The 17497-nt window shown below is 43.1% G+C and overlaps 1 protein-coding gene across 3 annotated transcripts in view; it reads right to left on the reverse strand.

Annotated features, from left to right (window-relative positions):
• LOC133540087 (asparagine synthetase [glutamine-hydrolyzing]-like) overlaps positions 1-17497 on the reverse strand; it is a 182240-nt gene that overhangs the window by 163140 nt on the left and 1603 nt on the right. For 2 of the 3 annotated variants that reach the window (XM_061882578.1, XM_061882577.1), the window contains exons 2-4: positions 9500-9644; positions 9112-9429; positions 2617-3326 (exon numbers count right to left, since the gene is read on the reverse strand). In XM_061882578.1, coding sequence (XP_061738562.1) covers positions 2617-3326; positions 9112-9429; positions 9500-9644 — 1173 coding nt within the window. The remainder of the gene's footprint in view (positions 1-2616; positions 3327-9111; positions 9430-9499; positions 9645-17497) is intronic. The other variant, XM_061882579.1, reaches the window with a different exon arrangement.

Below are 17497 nucleotides of genomic sequence, written 5' to 3' on the forward strand. Positions count from 1 at the left end.
AGGCGGGGTACACCCTGGATAAGTTGCCACCTCATCGCAGGGCCAACACAGGTAGACAGACAACATTCACACTCACATTCACACACCAATTTAGTGTTGCCAATCAACCTATCCCCAGGTGCATGTCTTTGGAAGTGGGAGGAAGCCGGAGTACCCGGAGGGAACCCACGCATTCACGGGGAGAACATGCAAACTCCACACAGAAAGATCCCGAGCCTGGATTTGAACCCAGGACTGCAGGACCTTCGTATTGTGAGGCAGACGCACTAACCCTTCTGCCACCGTGAAGTCCTTAACTTTATAGTGACATGCAAAATTGAGTTTCAAATAATAATAACAATAATAATTTAAAAAATATCAATGGCATATCAAATCAAATTTAAATAAAAATTGAATGCCTCTTTTGTATTTGCAGCCTTCTGAGGTAAATATTAACATTCACCTTTTCCAGAGGCTAATATATTTGAAAATAAAATAATGAATAAATCAACCGTTCAGGCCTTTTTACTGCTCAGTTAATGTCGGGGCTCAGGTGGGCGGGTTTGTTGGTAGCGGGGAGGGGGTGTATATTGTAGCGGTCCGGAAGAGTTAGTGCTGCAAGGGGTTCTGGGTATTTGTTGTGTTGTATTTATGTTGTGTTATGGTGCGGATGTTCTCCCGAAATGTGTTGGTCACTCTTGCTTGGTGTGAGTTCACAGTGTGGCGCATATTTATGACAGTGTTAAAGTTGTCTATATGGCCACCCTCAGTGTGACCTGTATGCTGTTGATCAGGTATGCCTTGCATTTCCTTACATGTGTGTAGAAGCCACATATATTATGTGACTGGGCCGGCAAGCTGTTTGTGAGGAGGAAAAACAGACTTGAAGACAGGTTGTAGGGGACACTAAAGGCAGTGCCTTTAAGGCACGACCCTAATATTGTTGTCCGGGTGGAATTCGGGAGAATGGTTGCACCGGGAGATTTTCGGGAGAGAAACTGAAATTCTAGAGTCTCCCGGGAAATCGGTAAATGCGATGTTACAGCGGCACTGCTGTATAACACCGGCGGGCCAGCTCTAATGTTAATTGGATATTGCCTCAAGGGCCAAATGAAATTACACGGCGGGCCAAATTTGGCCCGTGGGCCAGAGTTTGACACCTATGCATTAAACAATGTAACAAGGTTTTCCAAAATAAATCAACTAAAGTTATGGAAAAAAGTGCCAACATGGCACTGCCATATTTATTATTGAAGTCACAAAGTGCATTATTTTTAACATGCCTCAAAACAGCAGCTTGGAATTTGGGACAGGCTCTCCCTGAGAGAGCATGAGGAGGTTGAGCTGGGCGGTGTTGGGAGGCAGCGTTGAGGTGGGCGGGGTAGAGGTCCCGGAATAGTAGGTGCTTCAAGGGGTTCTGGGTATTTGTTCTGTTTATGTTGTGTTACAGTGCGGATGTTCTCCCAAAATGTGTTTGTCATTCTTGTTTGGTGTGGGTTCACAGTGTGGCGCATATTTGTAAAAGTGTTAAAGTTGTTTATACGGCCACCCTCAGTGTGACCTGTATGGCTGTTGACCAAGCATGCACTGCATTCACTTGTGTGTCAAAAGCTGTAGATATAATGTGATTGGGCCTGCACGCAAAGACAGTGGTTTATTGGCGCTCTGTACTTCTCCCTACGTCCGTGTACCACTCCGTACACGGCGTTTTAAAAAGTCATGAATTTTACTTTTTGAAACCATCCATCCATTTTCTACCGCTTATTCCCTTTGGGGTCGCGGGGGGGCGCTGGTGCCTATCTCAGCTACCAATACCAATAATTACCGTTATTACATTTTAAAGCATTTATCGGCCGATAAAATCGCCAGTCCGATATTATCAGACATCTCTAGTTGTAATGAATTGAAACAGTACGGTAATTTAACAATAAGATTACTGCCATCTGGTGTCTACTTTTAAGGCTGTGTGCTATAAAACAAGTACAACATCAATGCAGTATTTGTTTTATTGTTGACATCTTGTGATGTTTGTGTTTAAGGTTACAAGTAACACATGTTGATAAATTCATAAAATCCCAAGTTCATGTTATTTTCAATGTAGTTGAATAAAATAAGTCTCCAAAACGTTGCAACTTTTGCCAAAAGTTGGCAATTCCGCACAAATTCCCCCGGGAAAAAAAGCAGCAAAGTCATAAAAGGGACCGATTATATGTACTGTAATGCATATTGTAATATTTATTCTGTGTCTTCCGTGGTCAGAAGTTTACATCAGGCCTGGGCAATTTATTTTGACCCGGAGGGCCAAATTTACAGGAAAAAAATGTGTCTGGGGGCCAGTATTATTTCTAATAATACCGGCATAGCTCGGTTGGTAGAGCGCAAGTGCCAGCAACTTGAGGGTTGCAGGTTGGATTCCCACTTCCGCCATCCTAGTCACTGCCGTTGTGTCCTTGGGCAAGACACTTTACCCACCTGCTCCCAGTGCCACCCACACTGGTTTAAATGTAACTTAAATATTGGGTTTCACTATGTAAAGCGCTTTGAGTCACTAGAGAAAAGCGCTATATAAATATAATTCACTTCACTTCACTTCACTATGAATGTATTTTCAAGTACTTGGAAGAAAAAGGGAAATACCTGATTTGAGACGATTGAAGACTTGTTGGCAGGCGCAGTGGTCACATGACCTGAAGACTTGCTTGCAGGTGCAGTGGTCACCTGACCTGAAGACTTGTTGGCAGGTGCAGTGGTCACATGACCTGAAGACTTGCTGGCAGGTGCAGTGGTCACCTGACCTGAAGACTTGCTGGCAGGTGCAGTGGTCACCTGACCTGAAGACTTGTTGGCAGGTGCAGTGGTCACCTGACCTGAAGATTTGTTGGCAGGTGCAGTAGTCACATGACCTGAAGACTTGTTGATAAGTCCAGTGGTCACATGACCTGAAGACTTGTTGATAAGTCCAGTAGTCGCATGACCTGAAGACTTGTTGGCAGGTGCAGTGGTCACCTGACCTGAAGACTTGCTGGCAGGTGCAGTGGTCACCTGACCTGAAGACTTGTTGGCAGGTGCAGTGGTCACATGACTTGCCATGCTTCCTTTAGCGCCAGCAGACAAACTTGAGTCCTTCATGTTCAACTGTGCAGCACAAACTGTGGTCGACTTTTCAGGAACTTTGTCTTTGGGAAGGTTGGCATGGCTCAGGTCATCTTCCCAGGATCCAATGGTGGCCGCCAGGTGAGCCAGTCTGCCTCGTCGACCGACCGGACCTTCCGACGACGACGACGAGGACACCGGGACGTCATCTTCTCTCCTCAGCAAAGACACAGGTGTACAGTCGCTCGCAACACCTGAAAACACAATATACTTCAGCACATGACCTCCATAATAGACAATACAGTAATATAATGAATGATTATTGTTATGACATTTACCCAACATGTTTTGGTTTTTAAAAGCAATGTTATTACTAAATACTAGCTCAGCACCACTCGCAGCTAAGTCGTTTGCTCTAACCGCATAATTACACAGTATTTTGGACATCTGTGTTGCTGAATCTTTTGCAATTTGCCATCCATCCATCCATCTTCTTCCGCTTATCCGAGGTCGGGTCGCGGGGGCAGCAGCCTAAGCAAGGAAGCCCGGACTTCCCTCTCCCCAGCCACTTCCTCTAGCTCAGGGGTGTCAAACTCAAACACAGAGTGGGCCAAAATTTAAAACTGAACAAAGCCGCGGGCCAAAGTTGAACCAATTAACCTTCTAATAAGGACCCAAACAAGTTTTGCATTGAATACTGAACAAGCAAGGCTTATATAACTTTATAGTGACATGCAAAATCGAGTTTCAAATAATATCAATAATAATTAAAAAATATCAATGGCATTTCAAATAAAATGTAAATAAAAATGTAATGCCTCTTTTACTATTTGCAGCTTTCTGAGGCAAATACCAAAATCAACTTTTTCCACAGGCTAATAATAAATTAGAAAATAAAATAACAATAATGAATGAATCAAACATTCAAGCCTGTAAGTAGTGAGAAAAAGTGCATGAATAAAATGTTAATTATTGCTCAGTTTGCTACACTGATTTGCTTTAACACTGAATATGGAACAAGCAACGCTGATATAACTTAATAGTGCAAAATCAACTTTCAAAAAACAAAAGAAAAAACATCAATGGCATATTAAATAAACTTTAAATAAAAAAAATTGAATGCCTCTTCTATTTGCAGCCTTCTGAGGTAAATATAAATAAATATCAACATTAACGTCCCGGAAGAGTTAGTGCTGCCAGGGGTTCTAGGTGTTTGTTCTGTTGTGTTTATGTTGTGTTACGGTGCGGATGTTCTCCCGAAATGTGTTTGTCATTCTTGTTTGGTGTGGGTTCACAGTGTATCAAATATTTGTAACAGTGATAAAGTTGTTTATACAGCCACCCTCAGTGTGACCTGTATGCCTTGCATTCACTTGTTTGTGTGTAGAAGCCGCATATATTACTTGACTGGGCCGGCACGCTGTTTGTATGGATAAAAAGCGGACATGACGACAGGTTGTAAGGGACGCAAATGGCACTACCTTTAAGGCACGCCCCCAATATTGTTGTCCGGGTGGAAATTGGGAGAAGTTCGTGAGAATGGTTGCCTCTGGGAGATTTTCGGGAGGGGCACTGAAATTCGGGAGTCTCCCGGAAAAATCGGGATGGTTGGCATGTATGAGTATTCGCGGTGAATGCGGTGTGTACAATACCGGCGGGCCATCTCTAATGTTAATTTGATATTGCCTCGCGGGCCAAATGAAAGTATCTGGCGGGCCAAATTTGGCACGCGGGCCAGAGTTTGACACCCATGGTCTAGCTCAGTGGTTCCCAAAGGGGGCGGTGGAAAGATCTGGGGGGGCGGTGAGGAAGAAGGGGGCGGTAGGGGGGCGGCAGTCCGAAGTCGAAGTCAGAAGTTCAAACGTTTGTTTGACGATTTGTACACAACACGTGCAGCAGGACGAGTCAGTGGACGACGCATCAGGGTCCGGTTACCACATGCCGCTCTGGCCCAGTCAGATCCGACAGCATAGAGTACAAAAGCAAAAGCTCAGTTTTGTAATTTCAAGCTTGTAATGTTCAGAAATTTATCTTATAATAAAAACCGCATTCTGGCGGTCAACATCATCTTGAGTTCAAGTCAACATGAAATTGGGGACTCGCCAGAACGTGCCGTGTTGTGTTGTGTTGAGCTGGTTAGGGTGGTGCATTCACTGATATATATTGTTACGAATGTATATAACTTTGTACCTGTGTGTGCATGTGTGTGTGTGTGTGTGTGCATATATGCGTGTTCGCGCGTGTGTCATTGTGTGGGTGGCGAGGGTGGCGTGCCTTAGATCACGTCCGCACCAATTTTCTGTGAGTAAATGGAAGAAAATGAATACGAGAGAGGGTAAATTGCTCTTTTCAAATTGCAGCATACCAAATATCAAGAAAGAGGTGTTTGTTTCCATATGTGTCTGTGGGGGGGGGGGGGGGGGGGGGGCTAGGAATTCACTGGGGAGCCAAGGGGGCGCCAGCCTGCAAAAGTTTGGGAACCATTGGTCTAGCTCCTCCCGGGGGATCCCGTGGCGTTCCCAGGCCAGCCGGGAGACATAGTCTTCCTAAAGTGTCCTGGGTCTTCCCCGTGGCCTCCTACCGGTTGGATGTGCCCTAAACACCTCCCTAGGGAGGCGTTCGGGTGGCATCCTGACCAGACGCCCGAACCACCTCATCTGGCTCCTCTCCATGTGGAGGAGCAGTGGCTTTACTTTGAGTTCCTCCCGGACTGCAGAGCTTCTCACCCTATCTCTAAGGGAGAACCTCAAACTCATTTGGGCCGCTTGTACCCGTGATCTTATTCTTTCGGTCATGACCCAAAGCTCATGACCATAGGTGAGGATGGGAACATGGATCAACCGGTAAATTGAGAGTTTTGCCTTCCGGCTCAGCTCCTTCTTCACCACAACGGATCGGTACAACATCCGCATTACTGAAAACGCCACACCGATCCGCCTGTTGATCTCACGATCCACTCTTCCCTCACTCGCGAACAAGACTCCTAGGTACTTGAACTCCTCCACTTTTGCAATTTGTTCATTTAATAACGGAGACTATAAAGAACAATGCTGTTGGTGGAAAGCGGGTGGATTGCAGCTGTCTTCAGCACCGAGACACAGCGAGTGTTTCTTTTTTTGTTGTGAAGCTTTAACACAGAGCGGTCAAGCGAACATGTTTCTCTATGTCAACCAGCATGTTTATGGATGGGGAAATTGTGATATATATATTATACCGGAAACATCATTGGATTATTCGTCGTCCTGCAGCAGCTGTCAAAAAAGGCAGCTGTGAGCCTGGCTCCTCGACTTCTCTCTGAGACACTGCGTGTTCACAGCAGCCATCCGACCTCGAGGTATGTCTTTACAATCTCACTAAAACACTGTTAAAACAATAAGCAGATAAAGGATCTTCCAGAATTATCCTAGTAAATGTGTCTAATTACATCTGAAACGCTCACTTTGCCGCCGCCCGGAGCCCTCACTTTTTTTTCTCCTTTCTAGTCATTCACTATCAATATCCTAATTCATGAATCTTTCATCCTCGCTCAAATTAATGGGGAAATTGTCGCTTTCTCGGTCCGAATTGCTCTTACTGCTAGTGGCTCCCATTATAAACAATTTGAATATGTGTGGAGCCCTGCAACTTGTGACGTCACATGCACATACTTCCGGTAAAGGCAGGGCTTTTCTATTAGCGACCAAAAGTTGTGAACTTTATCGTCGATGTTCTCTACTAAATATGGCAATAATGCGAAATGATCAAGTATGACACAAATAATGGACCCGCTATCCCCTTTTAAATAAAAAAAATCTCATTTCAGTAGGCCTTTACCGAACTTGACCTACCGCTCGGTGTCGCACCTTCCCTTTATCTCGAAAATCCTTGAAGAAAATTGTTGCACATTAGCTAAATGAACACTTCGCGTCTAACAATCTCTCTGAACTCTTTCAGTCCGGTTTCAGGGCAAATCAAGTGACTATGGAAGTTGATGCGTCATCCATGTTGCTGCTACTTAATCTCAGCGCTGCTTTTAATACCATCGATCATAACATTTCATCAGAATGTATCAAAACATGTATTGGTATGTCAGACTTAGCCTTTCCTTGGTTTAACTCCTATCTGACTGACAGTATGCAGTGCATCTCCCATAACAACGTAACCTCAGAGTATGTTCCACAGGGTTCAGTTCTTGGCCATGAGCTCTTCAGCATCTACATGCTGCCGCTAGACGACATCATATACAAATACACTTTTAGCTTTATCTGTTATGCTGATGATACCCAACTCTACATGCACATTTCTTGGTCAGCTTTCGGCTAGCATTTTTTCCGTCACGGCCGGGATGTCGGCCGGCTTGTACCAGGTTCTTTCCCCTGGTGCCGCTGGTAGTCGACACATCCGTGCCTACAGGATGGACAACCGCTTCTCCCATCGAACTCTCGCGTTTATCTTCTGATGTAAAGTTTCTAGGTCTACTACCTAATTCAGATCATTAGGACCTAAGATCCATATGATCCCTTTCCAAATATCATAGGGGACTTTGGTAATAGTCCATCAGCCAGTTGAACTGTGAGGTGTCCTGCTGGTAAAAGGCTTTTACGGGTCATGGACACCTCTGCCCCGGTGTCTACGAGGTAGACACCAAGGCAGGTAGTAATGTAGCAGCCTAGTTTTGAATGGCAGGGTCCCTGCTATCACATGTTGATACAAATATAACATATACACAATAAAAATCAACTACAGGCTTACCAAATGCTGTAATAATTTGAGCATGTTGAGTTCACTTGAAACTGTTTAATGTTGCACTTTTTATATGTACAAGAAAGTTTTTTTTCATTTTATTTAATCAAAGCAACAATTTGAGGCAGTTTAATGTGGATTAACGTGGGCAGAATTATTATAGTGTTCCCAATGTTATAAGGATAAAGCCATTGTTTACAAATTTGGTAAATAAATAACCCAAAAATGTGTATTTTGTTGTATCTTTCTGTACCGAAAATGAACCGAACGGTGACTTCTAAACCGAGGTACGTACCGAACCGAAATTTTTGTGTACCGTTACACCCCTAAATTATACAGTTATTTAATAATATCACCTTAACATTTGACAACCAATAATCAGCTATTTAATAATACCACCTTAACCTTTAACAACCAAACAATTATACACCTATTTAATAATACCACCTTAACATTTAACAACCAAACAATTACCAACGTATTTAATAATACCACCTTAACATTTGAAAACCAATTATACACCTATTTAATAATACCACCTTAACATTTAACAACCAAACAATTATACACGTATTTAATAATACCACCTTAACATTTAACAACCAAACAATTACACACGTATTTAATAATACCACCATAACATTTGAAAACCAATTATACACCTATTTAATAATACCACCTTAACATTTAACAACCAATTATACACCTATTTGATAATACCACCTTAACATTTGACAACCAAACAATTATACACCTATTTAATAATACCACCTTAACATGTAACAACCAAAAAATTATACATGTATTTAATAATACCACCTTAACATTTAACAACCAATTATACACCTATTTGATAATACCACCTTAACATTTGACAACCAAACAATTATACACCTATTTAATAATACCACCTTAACATTTGACAACCAAACAATTATACACCTATTTAATAATACCACCTTAACATTTGACAACCAAACAATTACACACGTATTTAATAATACCACCTTAACATTTGACAACCAAACAATTATACACCTATTTAATAATACCACCTTAACATTTGACAACCAAACAATTATACACGTATTTAATAATACCACCTTAACATTTAACAATCAATTATACACGTATTTAATAATACCACCTTAACATTTGACAATTATACGAGTATTTAATAATACCACCTTAACATTTGACAACCAAACAATTATACACCTATTTAATAATACCACCTTAACATTTGACAACCAAACAATGACACAAAGGGACTCGGTAAACGAGATAGATGTGAAATATTGACGTATAGAAAGTTACCGTTATTCCCGTCCCAACACTTCCTCTGCTCAGCAAGCCTCTGCAGACGAGACTTCATGCCAGCGGCAGCAGATTCTTCTTCTGGTTCTTCGTTGCGCTTTGGACTTTGAGGAAGCTTCGCCATCTTGTCAGACTCCACACCTCGAGTCTCCTCCTTCCTCCCCGCTGGCTCACCTGTGGGCACAGGCGGTGGCTTGCTGGCCGAGGGCGGATGGTCTTGGAGCGCAGAGGCCACGCCCCCGTCCTGCTCTCGCGCCGCCGGCTCGACATTCTCCGATGAGCACCTGCGCTTTGACGGAGAAGGTTTCGTGGAGGCCGCTGTGGAAAAAGGAGAGGAACTGAGACAAATTCAAAGGTCAGCGTGGTGAAGCGTGGAGGAAGGACCGACCTTTGGGGGCGACTGGCTGACCAATCACAGCGTTGTTCTCAATCAGAGGCTCTCTGCCTCTTTTCACCACCTTTGCTGCATTTGGTCGCTCAGCTAGTTTTTTCTGGAGGTTTTCTCTGCGAGCACGAGTCCGCTCCAACAGTTTCTGTGTGGGTTCAAGCATTTGGACGCCTTTTACTGTATACTAAGGTGAAAAGATCAAGTCACAGGTTCACTCTTTTTCAGTAAACCTTTCATTACATCCACCAGGAGCTTAAGCAATCTTGTGACAGTTTGTTAGCTCGTCAAAAAGTTACTGGTGGGTTTTGACGAAATGCCAGAAATAGGACAAGGATTCTATTTCGGGGTTGATCCGGATCCCCCGCTGGATTCACAACTGTTTGAGTTGAGTTTGTGTTTATTTGGAAAATGCATGCACACAACATGAAAACATCACAAATTCCAATGTCTCGTTTCAACGTTTTGGAAAAGGAGTAGGAAGAAGCATAGCTTATTTAATACTACCCTCTTTTCCTTTTACATAGCAGTTGCTAAAACTTTTGTTCACTTCCTGTTCTCAATTTATTTCCAGTATACTCCAGAAAGAATAACACTAAAAATAAATAAATAATAATGAGTGAAGTAAGTTATATTTCATATGGTGAGATAAATAAGCGTATCTAGAACACAGATGTCAAACTCAATGCCCGCAAAAGCCTGGAAATAAATTGTGTCAATAAAATACCTTCCATTTTCTTTCTTTACTTACATCCATCCATTTCTACCGCTTATTCTCTTTGGGGTCACGGGGGCGCTAGTGTCTATCTCAGCTTTCCTTACTTTCTGAATAAAAAGATATTAGATTGTTTTTCTAGTTTGACAGGGAAAAAAATATTGTCCAATATTATATTAGACTTACTATATTAGACCATGACATCAAATGGACAAAGATAAGACCTTCTGGAGGAAAGTTCTGTGGTCAGAAGAAACCAAAATGTAGCTGTTTGGCCACAATACCCAGCAATATGTTCGGAGGAGAAAAGGTGAGGCCTTTAATCCCAGGAACACCATTCCTACCGAAAAGCATGGTGGTGGTAGTATAATGCTCTGGGCCTGTTTTGCTGTCAATGGAACTGGTGCTTTACAGAGAGTAAATGGGACAAATCCTCCAAATTCCTCAGGACAAGCTAAAATCATCAGGCCGGAGGTTGGGTCTTGGGCACAGTTGGGTGTTCCAACAGGATAATGACCCCAAACACACGTCAAAAGTGGTAAAGGAATGGCTAAATCAGGCTAGAATGAAGGTTTTAGAATGGCCTTCCCAAAGTCCTGACTTAACATGTGTGGACAATGCTGAAGAAACAAGTCCATGTCAGAAAAGCAACACATTTAGCTGAACTGCAGCAATTTTGGGGTCAAAAATTCAAGCAGAAGCTTGTGGATGATCACCAAAAAGCGCCTTATTGGAGTGAAACTTGTAAGCAAATATTAACGTTGCTGTATGTATACTTTTGACCCTCACATTTTCAGTAGAAGGCTTCACGGTGGCAGAGGGGTTAGTGCGTCTGCCTCACAATACGAAGGTCCTGCAGTCCTGGGTTCAAATCCAGGCTCGGGATCTTTCTGTGTGGAGTTTGCATGTTCTCCCCATGAATGCGTGGGTTCCCTCCGGGTACTCCGGCTTCCTCCCACTTCCAAAGACATGCACCTGGGGATAGGTTGATTGGCAACACTAAAATTGGCCCTAGTGTGTGAATGTGAGTGTGAATGTTGTCTGTCTATCTGTGTTGGCCCTGCGATGAGGTGGCGACTTGTCCAGGGTGTACCCCGCCTTCCGCCCGATTGTAGCTGAGATAAGCGCCAGCGCCCCCCCGCGACTCCGAAAGGGAATAAGCGGTAGAAAATGGATGGATGGATTTTCAGTAGAGCCCTAACAAATTCATAAAAGAAGCAAACTTCACAAATGTTTTTTTTGCGACCAACAAGTATGTGCTCGGAAAAGGGTGGAGTGCCATCTCCGGGTTGGGGAGGAGACCCTGCCCCAAGTGGAGGAGTTCAAGTACCTAGGAATCTTGTTCACGAGTGGGGGAAGAGTGGATCGTGAGATCGACAGGCGGATCGGTGTGGCGTCTTCAGTAATGCGGACGTTGTATCGATCCGTTGTGGTGAAGAAGGAGCTGAGCCGGAAGGCAAAGCTCTCAATTTACCGGTTGATCTACGTTCCCATCCTCACCTATGGTCATGAGCTTTGGGTCATGACCGAAAGGATAAGATCACGGGTACAAGCGGCCCAAATGAGTTTGGGTCTCTCCCTTAGAGATAGGGTGAGAAGCTCTGCCATCCGGGAGGAACTCAAAGTAAAGCCGCTGCTCCTCCACATCGAGAGGAGCCAGATGAGGTGGTTCGGGCATCTGGTCAGGATGCCACCCGAACGCCTCCCTAGGGATGTGTTTAGGGCACGTCCAGCTGGTAGGAGGCCACGGGGAAGACCCAGGACACGTTGGGAAGACTATGTCTCCCGGCTGGCCTGGGAACGCCTCGGGATCCCCCGGGAAGAGCTAGACGAAGTGGCTGGGGAGAGGGAAGTCTGGGCTTCCCTGCTTAGGCTGCTGCCCCCGCGACCCGACCTCGGATAAGCGGAAGATGACGGATGGATGGATGGAAGTATGTGCTCCAATCACTCGATTACAAGGTGTAGAAATGATTGGAAACTCAAGACAGCCATGACACTGTAACTGTCAATTCAGAGATTGTGAAAGTGGATTCCTGGTTCAAATGCAATAAGCTCTCACTTAATGTAAATAAAACAAATGTTATTCTATTTCGTTCTAATAAAAAAGTGGACAAATACTGAGCACTGCAATATCAACATCAATGGGCAGGAAATACAGAGAGTACTCAACAAAATTCCTGGGGGTCATCATTGACGAATACCTCAATTTCAAATGTTACATTAGCCATCTGTTAAACAAATAATCCAAATATCTTGGCCTGTTCTTTCACCTTCGTCATTATCTTCCTCTTTATGCCCTACTTACCCAATATAAAACTATCTTTGAACCACATCTAAACTACTGTTATATCATCTGGTGCAGGGGCGCTCACACTTTTTCTGCAGGCGAGCTACTTTTCAATTGACCAAGTCGAGGAGATCTACCTCATTCCTATTTATAATTTATATTTATTTATTTATGAAAGAGACATTTTTGTTAACAAGTTAATGGTGTTTAACGATAATACAAGCATGTTTAACACACATAGATTCCTTTCTTTCATGAAGACAAGACTATAAGTTGGTGTATTACCTGATTCTGATGACTTGCATTGATTGGAATCAGACAGTGGTGCTGATAACGTCCGCATTTTCAAATGGAGGAAAAAAAAAAGTCCTCCTTTCTGTCCAATACCACATGAAAGTGGTTGGATTTGGCATCTCATTCGTCCAACTTGCGTACTCGTTTTTAAACACTTTGTTATGAGAGTAGCATATGTGTGTGGCCCTTTAATGTCTGGCAGCAGGTGAGTGACGTCAGTGACTGTGGGGGTGGGCAAGCAAGTGAGAAAGCGGTCGCTGAGGGCGGGGGGAGAAATACATTGGCATCAAACTCCGTAGCTTGCTAGCTTGTGCACGCTAGCTTTCTGAGACTCTTATTTTGTTAGCACAGGCAGGATGAAACAGGTCTTTTATGGTGAAGACAGGAACTGTGCAGTCGGTCTTTAGAGTTTTGACAGTAGGTACGGAGTCTCTAGAAATAAAATGTGTTTCTCTGCGTCCGCCCTGTTAGTGATTTTTTTTCTTAAATATGAGCTCGCAGCAGCCAGCGTCATCTCACAAGATCCTCGGGTGCCGAGAATGTCAAACAACTGACGAAAGTGAAGTCTTGGTATGATTGATGATTGCTCATTTTTATGTCTATTTTTTAATGCCTGGCTTGAGATCGACTGACACACCCTCCGAGATCGACCAGGTTTTTTTTTTCCAAGATGGCGCTGCTGTAGTGGCTGCTGTAGGCAGGAGCTCTGTGCTCTTGTATCATCCTTTTGTGTTTCCCTCTTGTTTTCATGACTGTGTGACAAGGGGTGTCACTTTCGTGACCTCTGTGGTGCTTTTTTTGTGGACTTCTTGATCTGCCTCCCGGGAGCCTTTTGGCCATGGAGACCAGCTGCTGGGTCTCTGCCACACTGGAGTCGCTTTGGAGGGACTGGAGGAGATGAGGATGAGGGGACAGGGCTGCGGAGCTAGCACTAAGCGCCGGGACGGAGAGGCTTCGCGGTGTCTTGGCTGGGTGAGCAGGTGTCGGACACCTCAGTCACCTTGGACGTATCATCGCTGTTCCATGCGGACTGGACACTGGCCGAGAGTGGAGTCGGCTGTCTTGGTTGCTTTGTTGGGTCTGCTCCTGTCTCTGGCCATCCTCCCTCCACCCCAGCGGACGATGGCGTGGAACACCGCAGAGGCCACCACAGTGGATATGTTTCTTTTACTTTTTATTCATAGTTGTATGTAGAAGTGTCTGCTTGTATCTGCTGCTTTAATGTCTTTAATGTCCTATGTGTTCTTTGATGTTTCCCTCTTACACACATGTAAGAGGGATGTGTACTATGGCTATGAGTTGTTGTTTTTTTCCCTTGGCCTCAGTCTGCACCCCCTCTCCAGGGCCCAGGCTAATACCGATTTTTTTATTTTATTTTAATCTTCTATTTTTTTCTCCCCTCCTTGTTTACCTGTATCTCATCTTTTTTTGTAAGGGGCGCTGGAAGCCGGCAGACCCGTCAGCGATCCTGTTCTGTCTCCCTTTAATGTTTGTCTGATCTTGAATGGGATTGTGCTGAAAATTGTAATTTTCCTGAAGGAACTTTCCTGACGGAATAAATAAAGTACTATCTAACCTAATCTAATGCCCACCCCTGATCTGGTGTAACACCTTCCCTACCTACCTTCACAAATTAGAATCCATGCAAAAGAAATTCATACGGGCCCTGTCATGGTCCAAGTTTAATGCCCTCACTCGACATCTACTCCATAAAAATCATCTCATAAGACTGACAGAGTTCAATATTTATCAAAATGCTTGTTTAACCTATCAAGTCATTTACAGGCTGAAGCTGTAGTTTGGTTCCTATCTACCATCCCCAGCATGCCCACAGCACTCCTAAGATCTGATATCAGGCAAACATCTGTTACTGGCTTGTACCGCTCGCAGTGTTGTATGCAAGGGGCCAAACATTTGGAACCGGCTTAATGAGAGCCTCAAGAAGCTGTATCCATTCTCCAACTTAAAAAAGAAACTGAAAACTTAACTATTAAGCACCTATCTTTAATGCCTCATGTGGGGTAGACTACTGTTGGATGGTTGAATGAATGTATTTATGTATGTGTATGCTTGCTTTAGTACAAATTTATTGTGTTTATTATATAGCGTTGTTTTTTTTGTGTTGTTGTGCTTGCTACCATGTTTCATCTTTCAATGTACATACTGTCCTCTGGACCCCCTGTCAAAAGCTTCTTCAAGCTTATTTGGGGTACCCTTTTGCGTATCAACATCTTTAAATGATGATATTCACTATTATTGTAATTGTTATATGATATTGTGATTAAACGTGTGAAACAGTATGTGCTTTACAAGTGTACGTACACTTTTGACCAGGGGTCGGGAACATTTTTGGCTGAGAGAGCCATGAAAGAAAAATATTTTAAAATGTATGTAAAAGACCTAACCTCGATCCTGACCTCATGGTAAACTACCGACCGGTGTCTCACCTTCCCTTTATTTCAAAAATCCTCGAAAAAATTGTTGCGGAGCAGTTAAATGAACACTTAGCGTCTAACAATCTATGTGAAACCTTTCAATCCGGTTTCAGGGCAAATCACTCCACGGAGACAGCCCTCGCAAAAATGACAAATGATCTATTGCTAACGATGGATTCTGATGCGTCATCTATGTTGCTGCTCCTCGATCTTAGCGCTGCTTTCGATACCGTCGATCATAATATTTTATTAGAACGTATCAGAACACAAATTGGTATGTCAGACTTAGCCCTGTCTTGGTTTAACTCTTATCTTACTGATAGGATGCAGTGTGTCTCCCATAACAATGTGACCTCGGACTACGTTAAGGTAACGTGTGGAGTTCCCCAGGGTTCGGTCCTTGGCCCTGCAGTCTTCAGCATCTACATGCTGCCGCTAGGTGACATCATACGCAAATACGGTATCAGCTTTCACTGTTATGCTGATGACACCCAACTCTACATGCCCCTAAAGCTGACCGACACGCCGGATTGTAGTCAGCTGGAGGCGTGTCTTAATGAAATTAAACAATGGATGTCCGCTAACTTTTTGCAACTCAACGCCAAAAAAACGGAAATGCTGATTATCGGTCCTGCTAGACACCGACCTCTATTTAAATGATACAACTCTAACATTTGACAACCAAACAATTAAACAAGGCGACACGGTAAAGAATCTGGGTGTTATCTTTTACCCAACTCTCTCCTTTGAGTCAAACATTAAAAGCGTTACTAAAACGGCCTTCTTTCATCTCCGTAATATCGCAAAAATTCGCTCCATTTTGTCCACTAAAGACGCTGAGATCATTATCCATGCGTTTGTTACATCTCGTCTCGATTACTGTAACGTATTATTTTCGGGTCTCCCCATGTCTAGTATTAAAAGATTACAGTTGGTACAAAATGCGGTTGCTAGACTTTTGACAAGAACAAGAAAGTTTGATCACATTACGCCTGTACTGTATATACCTTTATATACATATATACATACATATATACCTATACTGTATATACCTTTATATACATATATACATACATATATACCTATACTGTATATACCTTTATATACATATATACATACATATATACCTATACTGTATATACCTTTATATACATATATACATACATATATATACCTATACTGTATATACCTTTATATACATATATATATATATACCTATACTGTATATACCTTTATATACATATATACATACATATATACCTATACTGGCTCACCTGCACTGGCTTCCTGTGCACTTAAGATGTGACTTCAAGGTTTTACTACTTACGTATAAAATACCACACGGCCTAGCTCCATCCTATCTTGCCGATTGTATTGTACCATATGTCCCGGCAAGAAATCTGCGTTCAAAGGACTCCGGCTTATTAGTGATTCCCAAAGCCCAAAAAAAAGTCTGCGGGCTATAGAGCGTTTTCATTTCGGGCTCCAGTACTCTGGAATGCCCTCCCGGTAAAAGTTCGAGATGCCACCTCAGTAGAAGCATTTAAGTCTCACCTTAAAACTCATATGTATACTCTAGCCTTTAAATAGACTCCCTTTTTAGACCAGTTGATCTGCCGTTTCTTTTCTTTTTCTCCTATGTCCCACTCTCCCTTGTGGAGGGAGTCCGGTCTGATCCGGTGGCCATGTACTGCTCGCCTGTGTATCGGCTGGGGACATCTCTGCGCTGCTGATCCGCCTCCGCTTGGGATGGTTTCCTGTTGGCTCCGCTGTGAACGGGACTCTCGCTGCTGTGTTGGATCCGCTTTGGACTGGACTCTCGCGACTGTGTTGGATCCATTACGGATTGAACTTTCACAGTATCATGTTAGACCCGCTCCACATCCATTGCTTTCCTCCTCTCCAAGGTTCTCATAGTCATCATTGTCACCGACGTCCCACTGGGTGTGAGTTTTCTTTGCCCTTATGTGGGCCTACCGAGGATGTTGTAGTGGTTTGTGCAGCCCTTTGAGACACTAGTGATTTAAGGCTATATAAGTAAACATTGATTGATTGATATTTCCGTGAGAGCCATATAATATTTTTTCACACTGAATACAACTAAATGTGTGCATTTTTAAGTAAAACCAACATGTTTAGAGTATAATAAATCCCTTATTCGTTTTAATAACATTCTTATTCTGAAGTTAACCAATAATAAATCGAATACTTCTTACCATTAATGCGACTTCTTGAACAAGTCTGGTAGAAAACGGATGGATGGATAAAAT

This window comes from Nerophis ophidion, linkage group LG21, assembly GCF_033978795.1.
Source record: "Nerophis ophidion isolate RoL-2023_Sa linkage group LG21, RoL_Noph_v1.0, whole genome shotgun sequence".
Classification (NCBI taxonomy): Eukaryota; Metazoa; Chordata; class Actinopteri; order Syngnathiformes; family Syngnathidae; genus Nerophis; species Nerophis ophidion.